General features: G+C 44.1%; 2 protein-coding genes across 5 annotated transcripts in view; one reads left to right on the top strand and one right to left on the bottom strand.

Moving 5' to 3' along the window:
- The window catches only part of POLR3D (RNA polymerase III subunit D), a 39,662-nt gene extending 26,426 nt beyond the window's left edge, over positions 1-13,236 (top strand). The window contains exon 9 of one of the 3 annotated variants that reach the window (XM_087875888.1): positions 9,790-13,236. In XM_087875888.1, coding sequence (XP_087732014.1) covers positions 9,790-9,810 — 21 coding nt within the window. In that variant the 3' untranslated portion in view covers positions 9,811-13,236. The remainder of the gene's footprint in view (positions 1-9,789) is intronic. The other 2 variants (XM_087875887.1, XM_087875889.1) reach the window with 2 other exon arrangements.
- Positions 1,292-19,704, bottom strand: LOC117674745 (outer mitochondrial transmembrane helix translocase-like). 2 transcript variants are annotated; one of them, XM_034432922.3, is made up of 10 exons: positions 19,586-19,704; positions 17,447-17,652; positions 14,580-14,678; positions 13,306-13,426; positions 10,953-11,153; positions 6,568-6,674; positions 5,011-5,100; positions 3,869-3,919; positions 2,540-2,715; positions 1,292-2,003 (listed from the first exon to the last, which is right to left on the bottom strand). In XM_034432922.3, exons 1-10 carry the CDS (start codon positions 19,587-19,589, stop codon positions 1,883-1,885), a joined length of 1,176 nt encoding a protein of 391 aa, XP_034288813.2. In that variant the 5' UTR covers positions 19,590-19,704; the 3' UTR covers positions 1,292-1,882. The 2 variants fall into 2 exon arrangements, with proteins under 2 accessions (XP_034288813.2, XP_034288814.2); XM_034432923.3 differs by lacking the exon at positions 19,586-19,704 and having other exon boundaries at positions 17,434-17,522.
- Between the last annotated feature and the right edge of the window lie 692 nt (positions 19,705-20,396).

The raw sequence follows: 20,396 nt of genomic DNA, 5'->3' as shown, positions 1-20,396 counted from the left end.
TGTTTTTATTATATTGTCTTTCAGTGTCACTGTTTGCCAGTCCATTGCCCAGTTAATTCAGAGTCACCTTGTAGGGGACGGACGATAGTAATTTAATAAATAAAATCTATTTTATGTCTGAAAACGATAAATAAATGTGCTTCGAATGTGTGGCCCAAAAACAGTCTGAGTTTTGAGCCAACCTCTTGAAGCATATTTATTTATTTTTAAAGAGCAGCTTCAGGAAATATAGAACTGAGTATAGAAGCTGCCAAATAAATAAAATTTATATAAGTAGTACCTTATTACCCATCGTTAATTGGTTCTGGGAGGCATGCTGACTACTAAAAACAATGAATACCAAACAAAATTTTCCCTTAAGAAATAATGCAGCGAATCACAAGGCAGCCGACACCAACAAGTTCTAGCTTGTGCATCTAGTACCAAGCAAACAATGAGAACCAGGACACAATTTTCACGTCCAAATGCGTCAAGTACCAAATTCGACGAGTTTCAAAGCAATTGAGTACCAAGGTACTACTGTATATGGATTCTCAGCTGTGGGGATCTAGGACAAGAATATTTTTTCCAGGAATGATTTAAAAGCCCTCTCAAATAACAGATTGAGACAACAGATAAAATAACAACAAATAAAAACAAAACTAGGATATATTTTCAATTCTTAAATGTTTTACTTCTACGTTGGTGCAAAACCTTGAATGGATGGCTGAGAAAGCTATGAAACATAATTTGCTATAGCTTTGTTGTATGGTCTTTTGTTGGAGGAAAGGCAGAGAAAATGGGGAAGGGATTAGATTAAAAAACACAGTTTATTTCCACTTTAACACTACCTTTAATTAGTAGCTGCACTGCTTCATAAAGAATGCTTTGCTACTCAGACAATATCTCAACATAATGGGTTGATATTTTGTATGAGTGATACTCTTGGCTCCCTTGATTCGTATGACTTCTTTCTTTATAGGGATGTTCCTCAATTTTGCATCACCCCAAAAACTCCCATAATTCTCAGGCAGCATCACCAGATGTTGGAAGTTTCTCTCCTCAGCATTTTTGGAGTGTCCTTCAGATGGTGAAAATCTACCCTCCATCGCATAATGTTCATTTTTTCCTTGTTGAACCATCCCGCCACTTGTCTTCATTCCTACCTGTTCTTTTTAGCTTTCCCTTTAACATTACAGTAGAGCAGGGATCTCCAACCTTGGCAACTCTAAGACCTATGGATGTCAACTCCCAGAATTCCCCAGCCAACTGTGGCTGGCTGAGGAATTCTGGGAGTTGAAGTCCACAAGTCTTTTTTTATTTTTTTGTAATTTTTTTTTATTTTTTCCAACATAAACATAAAAAAGAAAATTTTTTCAAGAACAAAGTCTTGGTCCAGTCACAAATGGGTACACTAATTTAACAAATGAGAACAAACAATTTTAACGTAAATTCCAACATCTTAATAAATCTTTCTGTTATCTCATCATACATCCTAATCTCCTACTAAGGCAGAGCTCACGTTTATATTCAATTATAAATTCAATTATAAATCAAAATTCAATACCGCTTTATCTAAATTTTTTTATCCCTTGCTCCTTTTAGCAAGAACATTAAACACAAAGACAACCTATTCTATTAATCTATATATTTACCTTACAATTTTATCACCACAAATCTTAAATTCCAAATGTATGCAACTCAATTTTTATTTCAATTTATTAATCAAAATTTCTTTCTATTCTTCTCGTTTTCTAAACCCAATTCATCCTATCATGTTCTTAAGCTTTTACACGGAGATCTCAAAATTTACCATTTCAAAGTCCACAAGTCTTAAAGTTGCCAAGGTTGGACACCCCCTACAGTAGAGCAATTGCAATGAGGTTAATCTTTGTTCTCCAACTTAGTCCAAAGATGGCTCCGTCAGCCTTGTCGAAGTGGCTCCTCGGGACTCCTTCATCTTTTCTAGGGCGAGCAGCAAGTCAAGCTGAGTAAGTGGCCTCAAAGGATTTTCTTCCAAGTCCCTGGGCAGGAAGGAAAGAAAAGGCTTTCTGTTAGTTCTTTCCCTCTACAACTCCTTGCTCTTCGTTTCCATTGCAACGCCTGAAGGTTAACTCATAACTGGTGAGCCATTCTAGGAGCCGGGAGAGGGTGAAAACGGCCTTCCCCACCACCCCAGAGGCCCTCCGGAGGCCGGAAACGGCCCGTTTGCTGACTTCCGGTCCCACCATTTTCGCCCTCCCCAGGCTCCTAGAAAGGCTCTGGAGCCTAGGGAGAGCGAAAAACAGGCCTCCCCCCCCCCACAGGCCCTCCGGAGGCAGGAAACAGCCGGAGCTGAGCTCGCGTGCCCACCGATATGGCTCTGTGTGCCACCTGTGGCACGTATGCCATAGGTTCACCATCACACGTGTAACAGTCCTAAGCATGAAAAACATTCATGTCATATTTTCCAGCGCCATCGTAACTTTGAACTGTCAATAAATGAGCTGTCATAACTCAAGGACTACCTGTGCTGTAGTCTATAAAATGTTCAAACGTTGCTGGAACGCAAATGACTTACGTCTCCTCCACACTCCCTCTGCGGTGCAGCAAGTAGGCGATCTGTCTCATTTGTTGTTTTCGGACATAATCACGCACGCGATACGTGGCCGCGTCCCGGCACAGTTCCCACAGGTCACTGCCGGAGTAACCACGTGTTTTCTCTGCCAGCTCCTTCAGGCTCACGGCGTTGCTCATCTGAGAAACATCCCCAGTAAATAAAATGGGTTTTGTTGTGAGCTAGGCTTCACCAAATCACAAAACAGACTCTTTGTCCCGAAAAAAAAAAACACACCCCTTTTTATTTGGCTAATGTGAATTCCTAGCATTCACACCCAGCAAACGGTCTTTCCTTTTTTTTTTCTTCTCCCTGGAAAAAAAGAAAGCTGTGGCTGGGTCCAGAGCAGGGGTGAAATGTAAAATTTGCTACTACCGCTTCTGTGGGCGTGGCTTGGCGGGGGTACTGTGTTCTGTCCCCGTCTCCACACACACGCACACACAGCCAGCCGAGGGTTAAAGGAAGCACTTGGCACGCACACAGTTTGTTATCAGAAACTTGGCAGCAAGACGAGCACCGACTGCCAAGTGCTTTTACTTCAATAAACGGGAGTATCCCTTCACCATATAAACAGAAATACACACAGTTTGCAAATAGTCCAGTTCAAAACAAGAAACCTTCGGCAGAGTTTGCAAATACTCCTCCCACTTACGACTGTATGACTGTAATTTTGTTGCTTGTATCCTTACAATTTATATTGATATTGTTTCCTGATTCCTTATTTGTACCCTATGACTATCATTAAGTGTTGTACCTTATGATTCTTGACGAATGTATCTTTTCTTTTATGTTCACTGAGAGCCTATGCACCAAAGACAAATTCCTTGTGTGTCCAACCACACTTGGCCAATAAAAAATTCTATTCTATTCTATTCTATTCTATTCTATTCTATTCTATTCTATTCTATTCTATTCTATTCTATTCTATTCTATTCTAAAAGTTGACTTAGGTACACTCTGAACATGCTCTAATCCTTTCAGCAGGACATAGGAAAGTACATTTAATGGGTCTCGTCATAGATCAGAATCGAGAGCTTTTGAATGCGTTTTTAGAATTAAGCCCAGGGCAGCCACATACAGCCTGAATACTATCTGCGAGCATCCATTGTGCTTCAAATGTTTCAGGGTTTTATTGCCGAAAAGGGTCGTATGAATAAACTTTAACTTGCTGCTCTACCGTGAAACCTGTCATTGACTACAGGGATTTGTTAACATTCCAGAAAGGGTTTTTCCACAACTCTTTCCTTGAATAAGATCTAAGTTGAAAACATGGGAAGAAAGCAGGAAACTTACATTTTCTCCAGCAAGAATTAGCTTCAGGATATCTTGTCTTTGCCTTTGGGTCTGTCAGAGCAGAGAATGGAATTGAAAACACGATAACAAAAAACGAGGAGAGAGAAAGAGAGAAATTTGGTGCCTTTGAATCAGTCTTGACTCTTGGTAACCGCCTGGATAGATCCGTGCAGTTGTTCTGACTTAGGCTTCCCAAGAGCATGAAGCAGAGTCCTTGTCCCGACAAAAAACCCCTTTTTATTAAGTTACTGTGAATTCTTCTCATTCACATCCAGCAACGCCTTTCAAGGGTGAATTTACACTCACAGACTTTATCTGGCTTGGAGAGCTGCCAGGCCAATATCTTCAAAATTTGGCAAGGAGAGTAATGAACCAATTAAGCAAACTAATTGTCTCCTGCAAACTCCACTCCCCCTTTTGCTCCTCTTTTATTCCCTCTGGGAGGGGCCATTCATTGTCCACCTGTGGCCTTACTCCCTAGTCGACCCTTGTTCTTTAGCTGTTCCCTTCGACTGGCAACTCTGCACATGCGCACACTGGGAACAGGCCCCAGCTGTTCATCTGCCTCACTGATGTCTGACTCTGAAGGCAGCTGATAACTGGCATCTGGCCCTGGCTCCCTCTCTGCCTCCGACGCAGAGCCGTCATCAGAGACTTCCCCAGTCTCCAGGATTGGCCCATGTTCCTCCCCAGCCTCCTCACTGTCCGAATCTGCTGCCAGCTCCACTGGCCGCTTGGGGGGGGGCCACAACAGCAGTTTTCTTAGCAATATTTCAGAAGTGTTTTGCCATTGCCTCCTTCCTAGGGCTGAGACAGAGTGACTGGCTGAAGATCAGCCAGCTGCCTTTGTTGCCTAGCCACCACTGCACTAACCTGGCTGCCTGCCTCCCTCTTTTTCCCATCTTCCTATCTGTTAAATATGAAATGTTCTACATGTTGCTTTCTGTGTTTCTGCAATTATTTTTGAGGCCATCTAGGCCTCCCTGCCACAAACTCTCTGATTTCAGATACGTTCTCCCCGAAGAACCTAATGGTTTGACTGACTGGATCTTGCAAAGTCCATATCGGAGGTGATCTTACTATCCAGCAATGTGGGTGGTTGGGGAAGAGGGTTTGTGGGAAGAGAAGTCACGTCTACTCACAGGTAGTGCAATATGAAAAGTTGTTGGCATTCTCCTCAGGATGGCAGGGTCCACATCTTGAGGCCTGTTGGTGGCTCCCAGCACCATTACCTGAAATAGGTAGATTAAGAGATTATCAGAGTTGGAAGGGACCTTGTAGGTCATCTAGTCCAACCCCCCCTACACCATTTCTGACAGATGGCAGTCCAGTCTCTTCTTGAAAGCTTCCAGTGATGAAGCTCCCACAACTTCCGAAGGCAACTTCTGTTCCATGGGTTGATTGCTTTCGCTGTCGGAAAATGTATCCTTATTTCCAGGTTGAATCTCTCCTTGGTCAGTTTCCATCCATTATTCCTTGTCTGGCCTTCGGGTGCTTTGGATAATAGCTTGACCCCCTTCCTCCTCTCTGTGGCAGCCTCTCAAATATTGGAAGACTGCTATCCTGTCTCCCCTGGACCTTCTCTTCACTAGACTAGTGTTTTTATTATTGTGAGCCGCCCTGAGTCCATTGGGAGATAGGGCGGCATATAAACCGAATAAATAAATAAATAAATAAATAAATAAATAAATAAATAAATAAATAAATAAATGATTGAATGATTGAATGATTGAATGAATAAATAAATAACTAAATGAATGATTGAATGAATGAATGAATAAATAAATAAATAACTGAATGAATGAATGAATAAATAAATAAATAAATAACTAAATGAATGATTGAATGAATGAATGAATAAATAAATAAATAACTGAATAAATGAATGAATAAATAAATAAATAAATAACTAAATGAATGAATGAATAAATAAATAAATAACTAAATGAATGATTGAATGAATGAATAAATAAATAAATAAATAACAATGAATGAATGAATGAATAACTAAATAACTAAATGAATGAATGAATGAATAAATAAATAAATAACTAAATGAATGAATGAATGAATGAATAAATGAATAAATAAATAAATATGCCCAGTTCCTACAACCATTCTTCCTAGGTTTTAGCCTCTAGTCGTCTGGTTGCTCTTCTCTGCACTCTTTCTAGAGTCTCAACATCTTTTTTGATAGTGTGGTGACCGAAACTGATCACCACGACACCATGTGCTAACCTTCAAAAGTGACCACGTAGTTTTAATTTAATTTGTGACGTTTTAACATTTTCTTTTTTCAGTATGTTGGTTGAGCATAATGTGCAAACCAGGGAAATGCACAGAACTACGGCTCTGGTGGAAGAACGAACGGTCCATATTTTGGTTTAGCTCAGCAGACTAAAAGCATAGTGATTAACACCAGCTGCCTGCAATTACTGTAAGTTCGAATCTCCCCAGGCTCAAGGTTGACTCAGCCTTCCATCCTTTCTAAGGTAGGTAAATTGAGGACCCAGTTTGTGGGGGCAATAAGTTGACTTTGTATAAATATACACAAGGATGAAGGCTATTGCTTAACGCATTGTAAGCCGCCCTGAGTCTCCGGAGAAGGGCGGCATATAAATCAAATTAAAAAAATAAATTTTTTTTTAAGGCTGGCTTGGACTCAATTTGCATTCATGGATCCAAGCGCCAAGCCTTACCTGGCAGTCAGATGCTGTCTGGAGCCCATCCCAAAGACTCATGAATTCTGCTTTCATCATAGCTGTGGCTTCATGGTCAGTTCTGGAGCGGTTCCTCAGGAAGGCATCTGCCAGACATGGGTAGAACATTAAAACAATAGTTTGACAAAGTTGAGTTACTGTTTTTCCCCAGATAGCGGTCCGTTTCTTTTAGCAAAATACTTTCTCTTTCATCTCATTCTAAATCAATAGCAACATGCAGGGGAAATTAGTCCCAAAGGTGCTTTTTCAGGAGGCAACTGGACTTTCTTGGGTTTTTTTTAATTTTTTTTTTAAATTTGATTTTTATGTCGCCCTTCTCCGGAGACTCAGGGCGGCTTACAATGTGCTAAGCAATAGCCTTCATCCTTTTGTATATTTATACAAAGTCAGCTTATTGCCCCCACAAACTGGGTCCACAATTTACCTACCTTAGAAAGGATGGAAGGCTGAGTTGACCTTGAGCCTGGTGAGAATTGAACTCGCAGTAATTGCAGGCAGCTGGATGTTAAATGCTGCCTTAATAGGAGGCATTAGCCTCCTACGCCACTCAGACTGTTTGAAGACGTTTCACTTCTCATCCAAGAAAGAGCCTTGGTGGCGCAGCAGACTAAAGTGCTGTTAAGTAGCACCAGCTGCCTACAATTACTGCAAGTTCAAATCTCACCAGGTTGACTCAAGGTTGACTCAGCCTTCCATCCTTCCGAGGTAGGTAAAATGAGGACCCGGATTGTGGGGGCAATAAGCTGACTTTGTATAAAAAAGAACACCGCTTAGGGGCGGGGGGCGAAAGCCCTACTAAGCAGGTATATACAAAAGTACGAAGGCTATTGCTTAACCCATTGTAAGCTGCCCTGAGTCTCCGGAGAAGGGCGGCATATAAATCAAATTAAAAAATAATAATAATAAATAAATAAATAAATAAGAAGCTTCTTCAGCTCTGACTGGATGGAGGGGAATGGAAGGATTTATATTCCTTGCAGACAGCTGGTCATTTGCATCCTTTTAGAGGGTCCTTGAAGCACTTGGGAGGTTTATCTGTGTCCTCGGGGTCACCCGAGTCGTGCAAATGGCTGTGGAGCCTTCTTGGCTGCAGGATGTTTTTCTGCCCTGTGTCTCTTCACAGTTGAAGACAGGCGGAGGCTTTTGGGATTCTGTGTTGTCTGCATCTCAAACTGAAGTGCACATGGTTCCTGTAGTCTGCAATTGTTCTAAGAAGGCTCCACAGCCATTTGCACTACTCGAGTGACCCTGAGGCAGGTTTTACCTTTACTACCGGTTTGCAACGGGTTCGTGCACGCGCTTGCTTTGCTTGCATGCACACTTTGCTTCTGTGCATGCATGTTCTGTCCCCGTCTCACACACGCACACAAACAGACAGCCGGGGGTTAAATAAACTGGCAGACCACCAATTCTTCCGATAAGACGCTTGGCAGCAACCCAGTAGCTGCTTGCCAAGAACTTTACTCAATAAACAAAATACCCACAGTTCAAGAATTGTCCAGTTCGTAAAATAAATCCAAGGCCGATAATGTTGTTTCCAAAGATGCAATGTGACTCGATAGTAGTTAGTTTTGTCCGTCACAGAGTCTGAATGGCCACCTCACCCCCTTTTATACCCTGTGGGTGTGGTCCAGTGACTCAGCTTAATCTCTGGCACGCCTTTTCTTCTGTTGCACACGCTTATCTCTGTGACGCTGCCGAGGATCCAGCCAAGACTCATTACCCTCATCACTGTCCACCTGTGGCTGCGTGGACGTGCTTGGCCCCGGCCCTATCTCTTGCCCTTCGGCGGACACCGAAGGCATTGCCAGAGAGGAGGGTCCTGGAGAGGGAGGCCTTGCCAACTCCTCTCCTTCACTCTCGGAGTCCTCTCCTGCCGATGACACAGGCTCAGGTAATGGAGCCACAACAATGCACAGATCGCTAATGATGACATCTGAGGCGGTGGGCAGAGCCTCCTGCCGGTTTTATTACCAGTTCTTGCGACCGGTCCGAACCAGGAGCAACCCACCACTTCCCTGAGGACACAGATAAACCTCCCCTTGCTTCAATGACTCTCTAAAACAGGGGTGTCAAACTCACGTCGTCACAGTGGTGTCACATGACGTATCAGGACTTTTCCCCCTTTGCTAAACCGGGCATGGGCGTGGCCAGCATGTGACGCATCTGGCCCGTGGGCTGGGAGTTTGACAGCCCTGCTCTAAAAGCATGCAAACGACCAGCTGTCTGCAAGGAGTATAAATCCTTCCATTCTCCACCATCCAGCCAGAACTGAAGAAGCTTCTGGGATGAGAAGCGAAACGTCTTCAAAGAAAACCAAGAAAGTCCAGTTGCCTCCTGAAAAAGCACCTTTGGGACAACCATGACCTGGATGACTGAGAATCTCTACAGACTTTTAGCTATCCAATTTGGGATGAAGCCCCTTGTAATGGTGTGGAAGTAGGAATGGATTTCCAGAGGAGAAAAATTGCAGACTACAGGAATCAGGAGCACTACTCAGGTGACCCCTGAGGACACAGATAAGCCTCCAAGTGGCCTCAACAACTCTCTAAAAGGATGCAAACGACCGGCTGTCTGCCTTGGTAGTATAGTGGTTAAAGCACCCTGTTATTAAGACCAGCTGCCTGCAATTACTGCAGGTTCGAATCTCGCCAGGCTCAAGGTTGACTCAGCCTTCCATCCTTTCTAAGGTAGGTTAAATGAGGACCCAGTTTGTGGGGGCAATAAGCTGACTTTGTATAAATATACAAAAAAGTATGAAGGCTATTGCTTAATGCATTGTAAGCCGCCCTGAGTCTCCGGAGAAGGGCGGCATATAAATCAAATTTTTTAAAAAAATCCTTCCATTCCCCACCATCCAGTCAGAGCGGAAGAAGCTTCTTGGATGAGAAGCAAAACGTCTTCAAAGAAGAAAGAAAATACAAAGTCCAGCAGCTGGACTTCCTTGGAATTTTTCCCCCCCTTTGGAAATATTTCCCTTCTCATCCAAGAAGCTTCTTCAGTTCTTCTTGGATGAGAAGCGAAGCATTTTCAAAGGGAAAAAAAAATCAGGAAAGTCCAGTTGCTTTTTGGAAAAGTACCTTTGGGACATCCATGACCTGGATGATGGAGAAAGTCCCATCATTTCAGTGGAAATTAGGTTTTTCCAAAGACTGAACCATTGTTTCTTACATTATGATCTTATTCTACCTTCTCTTAAAGGGTACTGACACCTCCTCCTGAGGAGCCACTCCTGCCTTTTGGCAGCTCTGCGCTCCTCCTCCTCTTCGTCCTCTTCACTTATGGGAGCTTCTGGAGGTTCTGAAGGCCCTGGCTGAATCCCCGCCTCTGGCACCACATCTTCTCCAGCCTCCTCACTGTCAGAATCAGCTACAATCCGCACAGGCCGCTGACGGGCCACAACATAAGCAGAAAACTATTGATTCAATGCAGTACCCCAAAGGGTAAGTTTTAAAATCAGAGCCAATAACGAAGAAAGAACATTAAGTTATAGTATGTGTTACATAAGAACCAGAGGTGGGTTTTAGCAGGTTCTGACCAGTCTTGGAGAACCAGTAGCGGAAATTTTGAGTAGTTCGGAGAACTGGTAGTAAAAATTCTGACTGGCCCTGCTCCCATCTATTCTCTGTTCTGTCCCCGTCTCACACACGCACACAAACAGATAGCCAGGGGTTAAATAAAACTGGCAGACAACAAATTCTTTCGATAAGAGACTTGGCAGCAACCCAGTAGCTGCTTGCCAAGAACTTTACTCATAGAGGGAGGGGTTGTTCCTCCGACAGTTAAACCCAAACAAGATACACACAGTTCAAGAATTGTCAAGTCCAGTCCGTATTAAATCCAAGGCAGATAACGTTGTTTCAAAGATACAATGTGACTCGCTAGTAGTTTGTTTTGCCCGTCACAGAGTCTGAATGGCCACCTCACCCCCTTTTATCCCCTCTGGGGTGTGGTCCAGTGACTCAGCTTAATCTCTGGCACGCCTCCTCTTCTGCTGCGCGCGCCTGTCTCTCTGACGCTGGCGTGGATCCAGCCAAGACTTATCTCCGTCACTGTCCGACTGCGAGGGGATACCTGGCTCCTGGCCAATCTCTTCTCCTATGGGAGACACCTGAGGCATTGCCAGAGAGGAGGGTCCTGGAGAGGGAGGCCTGGCCAACTCCTCTCCTTCATGTTCGGAGCCTTCTCCCTCCGATAACACAGGCTCAGGTAACGGAGCCACAACATTCTCTGCCTCCCGAGTCCTAGCTGATCGGGAAGAAATGGGGATTTTGCAGTAACCTTCCCCTGCCACACCCACAGAACCGGTAGTAAAAAAATTTGAAACCCACCACTGATAAGAAGCACCCAGACTGAGAACTTACCTATTTCATCAATGAAAATGATGCAGGGCTGGATTTTGATTGCCAGAGAAAAAACGGCCGCTGTGAGTTTCTGTGACTCTCCGTACCATTTGTCCATCAAGGTGGGTGCTTGAAGGTTGATGAACCTGCAGCTGGATGCCTGGGCCATTGCTTTGGCCAGAAGGGTCTTGCCACATCCTGGAGGTCCATACAGTAGGACCCCTAAATAAAAGGGAAAGTCATAAGCCCATATTCAGGTGGTTTTCCTACCACCCACCTCCTAATGAATTAAAGGTAAGAACACTTATTCTGATTCAGGAACAGGGTGTGATCCTGCATTTAGATTTTTCCTGGTCCAGGGCAACAATTGTCCCAAGCTTGTGATATTTGGATGGGGGCCCATTTGAAATGGTCAAATGAAAAGAAGGACTAGGGGTGACTTGATAGCAGCCTTCCAGTATTTGAAGGGCTGTCCCAGAGAAGAGGGAGTCAGTTGATTCTCCAAAGCATTTAACGGGCAGGACAAGAAGTAATGGAAGCAGAGGTGGGTTTCAGCAGGTTCTGACTAGTTCTGGAGAAGCGGTAATGGAAATTAGTTCGGAGAACCGGTAATAAAAATTCTGTCTGGCCCCGCCCCCATCTATTCTCTGCCTCCCAAGTCCCAGCTGATTGGGAGGAAATGGGGATTTTGCAGTATCCTTCCCCTGGATTGTGGAGGGAATGGAAATTTTACAGTATCCTTCCCCTGGAGTGGGCTGGGAATGGAGATTTTACAGTATCCTTCCCCTGGATTGTGGCGGGAATGGAGATTTTACAGTATCCTTCCCCTGGAGTGGGCTGAGAATGGAGATTTTACAGTATCTTTCCCCTGCCATGCCCACTAAGCCAAGTCACGCCCACCAAGCCACGCTCGCAGAGCTGGTAGTAAAAAAATTTGAAACCCACCACTGAACGGAAGCTTATCAAGGAGAGATCCAACCTACAACTAAGGAGAAATTTCGGACAATAGGGACAATTAAATCAGTGGTGTGCACGCGCCATCAGTGGCGGTTTTCAAGATGAGATTGGACAGGCATTTGTCCGAAATGGTACATGATCTTCTGCTAGAGAAGAGGGCTGGACTAGAAGATCTCCAAAGTCCTTTCCAGCTGTTATTCTGATCTGTCACTCAGTATCTGAAATAATCAGATGGATCCACACCTTATATTTTAATGCCTCAGGACCAATCAGTTCATATACAAAATGAAGTAGAGTAGAGTAGAGTGGAGTGAGGGGAAGGGAAGGGAAGGGGAGAGGAGAGGAGAGGAGAGGAGAGGAGAGGAGAGGAGAGGAGAGGAGAGGAGAGGAGAGGAGAGGAGAGGAAGAGAATTCTTTATTGGCCAAGTGTGATTGGACACACAAGGAATTTGTCTTAGGTGTATATGCCCTCAGTGTATGGAAGTATTTTACTAGTGCTAGTTGTCAACTCACAACCATTCATTTAATCAAAGTTCAAAGTTACAACAGCACTGCAAACAGTGACTTTTGACCAGTTCTCCTACTTATGACCACTGCAGCATCCCCATAGTCACATGATCGAACGTCAGGTACTGCCAATCAGCATGTATTCATGATGGTTTCAGCATCCTGGGGTTGGATTGGATTGTCATTTGCAACCTTTCTAGGGTTGCAGCTTCTGATGAACAAAACCAATGGGAGAAGCCAGATTCGCTCAACGACCACGTGATTACACTCAACAACGATGGCAAAAGGTCATAAAATGGGGCACGGCTAAATTAAGAATGGCCTTGTTTAGCAATTGAAATTTTGGGCTCAATTTGGCCCATAAGTCAAGGACTACCTGTATGTGGGGCCTTCCTAAAAGCTTCTGTTGATTTGCCTATTGACATCCATAGACAATGAAATAAAAATTACGTTGACATGGGATGAACTGAGGCAGAAGCTGGAGAGCGGGGGGCCTGAAATGACTCATTTGCCTCTGGACCTCTCAGGACTCTAAAATGAAGGTGTCAACTTGCAAAGCTTTCAAGTTGCCATGAGCAGGAGGGAGGGAGAACTGACAGAGCTGATTGATTTCCCTAACTGAAGTGCATTCCATACATTCTTCCTGACCGCAATCAGAAGGAGGGTGTTGGATTTCACAGCCAGCCAAAGTGGTTAATTGGAGAATGTGATTTATGACATGGCCAGAGAGGAGGGGAGAGACAGGGTCATAGGGGAACGTAAATCTACGTGGGATTAGTTCTAACTGCATCCGAATATTGCCGAAATGGTGCTCCTAATAAATGACTGTATTTCTTTTGAAGTTCGGCTCATGGCTCATGAATTAATTAGGGCATCTTTCGGAAACTTCACAGAAGGATGCCAAGGATACCTTTGGGGGGCTGGCAGAGCTTGGAGTGCTCGAACAAGCGTGTCTCTTGCAAAGGTAAGATCACAGCGTCTCGAAGTTCGCTGACCAGCTCATCTAAGCCTGCAACATCGTTCCAAGTGACCTGAAAATGGGACAAGGTTGTGAAGGGCTGAAATGAGAAAGTGGTTCTGAACCATTTAGTAAGAGCAGCTGGGTTCCCAACTGGGCCAAATCCAGAGGTGGGCTGCTGGGGGTTCGCAGGGGTTCGGGAGAACCTCTAGCTAAGATTCTGTGCAGTTCGGAGAACCCCCCCAAATCTCACTCCTGGCTGACAGTGAGAACAATCAACCCATGGAACAGAAGTTGCCTTCAGAAGTTGTGGGAGCTTCATCACTGGACGCTTTCAAGAAGAGACTTGGTGGTGACTTGAAATGGTGTAGGGTCTGCTGCTTGGGCGGGTGGGGGGAGGTTGGACTAGATCAGGGGTGGGCTTCAAAAATTTTAGCAAGGGGTTCTCTGCCTGGCTGCTGGGTGGGCATGGCCATGGTGGGCATGGCATAGTCGGCCTCTTGTACCAAGGCAGGGGGGGCATTTTTGCCTTCCCTGGGCTCTGGAAGCTTATCTCGAGCCTCTGGGAGGACGAAAACGGCCTCCCCAGGCTCCAGAGGCCCTCTGGAGGCCAGAAACAGGCCCATTTCTGGCCTTCCCGAACTTCTGGTAGGCCCGTTTTTCACCCTCCCCGAGCCTCTGCAGGTACCCTGCACTTACTTGCATCCAAAACAGGCTGCGTGGGGACTCCTGGGAGGGGCGGGGTGGGGTAGGCGGGGCCAGCCAGGAATGGGATTTGGGGATTCTCTGAACTGCACAGAATCTTAGCTAGAGGTTCTCCCGAACCCATGCGAACCTCCAGCAGCGAACTCCTGGACTAGATGACCTACAAAATCCCTTCCAACTCTGTTAATGTTAATCTGCTTTAAGGAAACTTTTCATGCTGTTGCCACCATCTTCTTTGAGTTTGCTCAGCAGCCAATCAAGGGCCAAATTGCTCTTTCCAGTTGAACAGCTACCTGCAGATAGAATCGCAAGTCACCGTTGATGCTGGGCAGGAGTTCTACTTACCTTTACCACCTGTTCGCAACGGGATCGCGTTGTACAGATTGCTGTGCAGATCGCTGATGACGACATCCAGGGTGGTGGGCGGGGCCTCCTGCCGGTTTTACTACCGGTTCTTGCGAACCGGTCCGAACCGGGGGCAACCTACCATGGGACAAGGGAAGCAGCCATCTCCCTCTTACCTTTATGTCCCTGGGAACCACCAAATGTGCGACAATGTTCATCTCGTGCTCCGTCAGCTTCAGCTTCTCTATTCCAATCTGCTTCATCAGGTCTTCTGCCTGTCCGAGGAGATCAAAAAAAGGGGAGGGGGGATTAAATTCAGGTATAATTTCAAGGTTGAAACCTGCTGTTTAGCTTGACGGGGCACTTTCGTTTTAATGAGCTGTAATTGCTGACTGGTACTATTACTATATTCAGCACAGGTGCCCAGTACAGGTTCAGAAAATGATTGTGGGTCTTCATAATAATGAGCACAAAAGAGATGCAATTAAAATCGGTCTAGTCAATTCTGCACGGTCACTGAGAAGCAAGCGGCTTTTTTAAAGCAGCATCAAACGGGGAATGAGAAGCAAGCACAATTATTTTGAGGAAATTATCCCAAATAGAATAGAAGAGAAATAGGAATAGGAATAGGAATAGAATAGAATTCTTTATTGGCCAAGTCTGATTGGACACACAAGGAATTTGTCTTCAGTGCATATGCTCTCAGTGTACATAAAAGAAAAGATACGTTCATCAAGAATCATAAGGTACAACACTTAATGATAGTCATAGGGTACAAATAAGCAATCAAATCATACTAGGAAACAATCAATATAAATCGTAAGGATACAAGCAACAAAGTTACAGTCTGTAATACAGTCATAAGTGGGAGGAGATGGGTGATGGGAACGATGAGAAGATTAATAGTAGTGCAAACTTAGTAAATAGTTTGACAGTGTTGAGGGAATTATTTGTTTAGCAGAGTGATGGCGTTCGGGAAAAAACTGTCCTTGTGTCTAGTTGTTCTGGTGTGCAGTGCTCTATAGCGTCATTTTGAGGGTAGGAGTTGAAACAATTTATGTCCAGGATGCGAGGAGTCTATAAATGTTTTCACAGCCCTCTTTTTGACTGGTGGAGTATACAGGTCCTCAGTGGAAGGCAGGTTGGTAGCCATGGTTTTTCCTGCAGTTCTAATTATCCTCTGAAGTCTGTGTCTGTCTTGTTGGGTTGCAGAACCAAACCAGACAGTTATAGAGGTGCATAGTACTTATAACCGCTACTAAAAAGATCAGAAGCCTCTTTATAATTTTTCTTTTTTTTCTTAATTTGTTTCTTATCTATTCTCTGTTACAGAATCTGGAATCTAACCTGACGTGTCTTCAAATATAGATATAAACATTTTGGGAAAAGTGTATTTTTGAGGATTGATGGCTAATAACACCACTTTTTTTTTTTTTTTTTTTGAGTTTCAAGATAATCCTATTCCACTGCTGGAATGGCCTGGGAATAGCCCAGACCTTCATCCAATTGAAAATTGATGGAGCCCACTAAAGAAAGAATGCTTTTAAAAGCCTCTGACGATCCCAGCTGAGCTGCGTGATCATCAGAGGCCTTTTTTTTTAACTTTTAAAAGCATTTTTTGGCCAAAGAGGTTGTAAAAAAAAAATGGTTTTAAAAGTAAAAAAAAACAGCCTCTGATGATCGCGCAACTCAGCTGGGCATGGGGGGGGGGCAGGGATTTTTGCTACCAATTCTCCAAACCACCTACCACCATCACTACCGGATCAGGCGATCCGGTCCAAACCAGGAGCATTTCACCCCTGAATTTGTGGAACTCTAAGATCAACGCTTCTAAATAGATCAGTCTGGGGGAAGGCTATTATAGAACGCTTACATGCACAGACAGGAAGGCTGTGATAATTATTTCCTGGAGGGAAATGTTCCGTTGTGTTTTATCACCACATCCAGCATAACACGGAGGAATGCCCATGATCAGAGATGTTTTAGCCTGTTTTGCGCAGTAAGGGTTGAAAGAAATATTATCTCCTAGCGGGCTATCCATTCATTTCTCAACCTGATTCTTTTGCTAGATCTTGGGATTGTTGGTAATTTCCTTTGCAGTTTTGTTATGCAATATCTCACAGCATCTCTACAGTTCTGGCTCAGACAAAGCTAAATATGTCCCACCCTTCTCTGTTCCTATACATACCAAACTTCCAACTTTTCAACTGAGCTTCATCTCAGCTGTCACTACCTATGACTCAATGTAGACCATAATAGTTGAGTTGGTTCGATTCACTGGTCTTCAGCAGCAATAGCAATAGCACTTATATGCTGCTTCACAGTGCTTTTACAGCCGACTCTAAGTGCTTTACAGAGTCATCCTATTGCCCCCAACAATTTGGGTCCTCATTTTACCCACCTTGGAAGGATGGAAGGCTGAGTCAACCTTGAGCCTGATGAGATTCTAACTGGCAACTTGCAGGCAGACAGCAGACAGCAGGTGTAGCCTGCAGTACTGCACTCTAACCACTACGCCACCAGAATGAAGAATGAGAAAGGGAATAAGAGAGGGAAGGAGGGAGGGAGGAAGGAAGGATAACAATAGTACTTGGACTTACAGTATATACTGCTTTACAGTGCTTTCCAGCCCTCTCTAAGCGGTTTACAGAGTCAGCCTCTTGCCCCCAACAATCTGGGTCCTCATTTTACCGACCTCAGAAGGATGGAAGGCTGAGTCAACCTTGAGCCTGGTGAGATTTGAACTGCCAAATTGCAGGCAGCTAGCAGTCAGCAGAAGTAACCTGCAGTACTGCACTCTAACCACTGCGCCATCGTGGCTCATAAGTAGATTGTTTTATGCTTCTAGTACCCATCACAATGTTTTTGCTTCTAATTTAAAAAAAAAAAATAGAAAGGCAACTAAGGACACAGCAAATGAAAAGGAGTTTAAGAAGGACCAGTGATTTTGTTAGAACGTGTCAAAAATATTAGACCAATCAAGATTAAATAGCTTTAATTTAACCACGGGAACCCAGCTGCAAAACATACTTCTAGTACGTACTCTTTTCTTCAACTGGATTCTTTGCTTCTGGGCTGGGTCTAGGGCATCCGAGACCCACTTTATACTGAAGTAGGTGGTGGCTCCGAAGACAGCCACACGGAGAAGAACGAGGCAAGCTTCATTCCGTGTTAGGGGGCGAGTCAGGAAGTCCTTGGACAGTTCCCCCAGCAATATCTCCAAAGTGTTTCTAGCTCCCAAACTGGAACCTAGATTAAAAATTTAAAATGGTACAGAGATAGGAGAGGTTAGAATATAAAGATAAACTCCTGAAGCCATTCATCAGCATTTAGTACTGCTGTTAAATTATGAAATTATAGAATCAAAATCTGTCAACTATAAAATGAATGCGGGTCTCTACAGTAGTGGCCAAAATTGTTTTGGGAAAAGTGTATTTTTGAGGTTTGATGGCTAATAATAGCACTCAATTTTTTTTTTTTTTTTGAGTTTCAAGATAATCCTATTCCACTTCTGGAATGGCCTGGGAATAGCCCAGACCTTATCCCAATTGAAAATCTATGGAGCCGACTAAAGAAACTTGCTAGTCAGAAGCGACCCAGCAATAAAACCCACTTAATAAACGCCATCATTCAATCTTGGTTTCACATGATAACAGCTGCAGAACTAAAAGACTTGGTTCACTCCATGGGAAGACGTTGTAAGTCCATAATTCATGCTAAAGGTTACCCAACTAAGTATTAACTGACATGGGGATATTTTTTGTATATCTCCTTTTTTCTACGTGTTTCACTTTTCTTCTTTATGCTGTAACTGCTATTCTAATACGAAATCCTTCATAAAAGGTATTGCATTACATTTTTGGTTAAATTATCTTTCCATTGATATATAATTTTATGCTACTACTCCAAAAAAAGTGGTGTTATTAGCTAGTTTTAGAAAATACACTTTTCCCAAAAGGTTTCCACAATTTTGGCCACTACTGTATCTAGAGCAGGGATGTCAAACTCGTGTCATCATGTCAGAGTCACATGACGTATTGGGACTTTTTTCCCCTTCGCTAAACCGGGCGTGGGCGTGGCCAGCGCTTGACGCATCTGGCCCGCGCGTCACAAGTTTGACAGCCCTGATCTAAAGTACTTTGGATCATGCAATATAAATTCTTCAATTGTATCTTTGCCAATAACATAGTCCCATGCTATAACAACAGGAAAATGAATAATCGCTCACAGGTAGAGTGTGTATGTTATATGGAAAAAATCCCAGATTACACTCTTAGAACTTCCAAATAAGATTTGGATTTCCTGTCTAAAATCTTTCAGGGTTGTAGTCAAGTCACTAAAATTGAGCTAGATATAGTTTGCTCCACGTAAGGCAGTCCTGACTGCTTGTGTTCTCACACTACTCCAAAATAACAATGTTGGTTTGATATGTAAGCCACAAAATAGCCAACCATATTTCAGCCTAACATGTTGAAACAGTTTACATTTCTAATTGTGGTTATGTAAAAATTATGCCATATCATCATCATCATCATCATCTAGACCAGGGGTCTCCAACCTTGGCAACTTTAAGACTTGTGGACTTCAAGTCCCAGAATTCCCAATGCCTGCACCAGGAAACTCTGCTATTCCCTAAGCCATGTTGTGACTAGTTGGCTTTAACGTCTTGCTGGAACCAAATAACCGAAGCTTGCAAATTTATACTCTTTTTGCAATAAATAGAGAAGCTGCTTGTGGATTTATGTAAAAAAAATAATCATTTTAAAAACACTCATTGGTTTAGCATAGTCGGAGAATTGACGCAAGCGGTATGACAGGATGCTTCCCCCCCCCCATGTGACCTCCAAACAGGGACATCCTCGGAGGAAGGGAAGGGAAGATTGGAAGGCGAGGCATCCTGTTTTAATGGAGATCTCGGGTCTCTCTCTCTGTGTGTGTGTGCAATCTTGTGGCGAATCGGGAGGGACACTCTTTAAGGCCGACAATCCCGGGGACCTGCTGTTTTGCTCCCCAGATTATTTGGTCCCCAAATTATTGGCCTTAATTTGTCCCTCCCGGTTCGCAACAAGACTTGTAACACGTCGTACCGGCAGGAGAACGGGCGGCTTCTGTCGCTGACCATGGTGCTGAAAAAGGCTGGGATGAGGCTGCAGCGCGCAGCGCCTTCCCCAAAGAGACTCACCCATCCGTCGCTCTCGCCGCCTCTCCAGTCGGCTAAACTCCTCGCGCAGAAAGAAACAAGAGCCGTGGGGGGAAAAAAATCCTTCCTACTTCACTGCTCCTGACTTCTGCGCATGATGGTGGAGCTTGAAATCAAACGGTTGGCTGCCAATGAATGGAGCAACCTAGCTAAGGCTGAGCGCCAAAGAATGGAGGCCTTTGAACTCTGGTGCTGGAGAAGACTCCTGCGAGTCCCTTGGACTGCAAGGCCATCCAACTGGTCAGTCCTAGAGGAGATCAACCCTGACTGCTCTTGAGAAGGCCAGATCCTGAAGATGAAACTCAAATACTTTGGCCACCTGATGAGAAGGAAGGACTCGCTGGAGAAGAGCTGGAAAAGATTGAGGGCAAAAGAAGGGGATGACAGAGAACGAGGTGGCTGGATGGAGTCACTGAAGCAGTCGGCGTGAGCTTAAATGGACTCCAGAGGATGGTAGAGGACAGGAAGGCCTGGAGGAACGTTGTCCATGGGGCCGCGATGGGTCAGACACAACTTCACAACTAACAACAACAACAATATATTTTAAGTTATTATGCTGGAGTTGGGGGATTTTAAAGCTAGAAACCACAGATGGGAACTGCAGCCAAGAAATTAAAAGACGCTTTGTCCTGGGGAGGAAAGCTATGGCAAATCTAGACAGCATACAAAAAAGCAGAGACATCACTCTGCCAACAGAAGTGTGTATAGTCAAGGCTATGGTTTTCCCAGTTGCAATGTCTGGCTGTGAAAGTTGGACCATAAGAAAGGCTGAGCGTCAAAGAATGGAGGCCTT

This window comes from Pantherophis guttatus, chromosome 9 (assembly GCF_059756535.1).
Source record: "Pantherophis guttatus breed Tessera chromosome 9, ASM5975653v1, whole genome shotgun sequence".
Taxonomy (NCBI): domain Eukaryota; kingdom Metazoa; phylum Chordata; class Lepidosauria; order Squamata; family Colubridae; genus Pantherophis; species Pantherophis guttatus.
Note: the sequence above shows the minus strand (reverse complement) of the source record. Positions and strands in the feature narration are given on the sequence as shown.

Bases quoted from the DNA above. Each gene is read 5' to 3' on its own strand.
- LOC117674745 (XM_034432922.3), bottom strand. The intron at 13,427-14,579 runs GTAAGAGGGAGA...TCCCATTTTCAG, and splicing joins TGGTTCCCAGGGACATAAAG to GTCACTTGGAACGATGTTGC. The intron at 2,004-2,539 runs GTAAGTCATTTG...CTTCCTGCCCAG, and splicing joins AGAGGGAGTGTGGAGGAGAC to GGACTTGGAAGAAAATCCTT.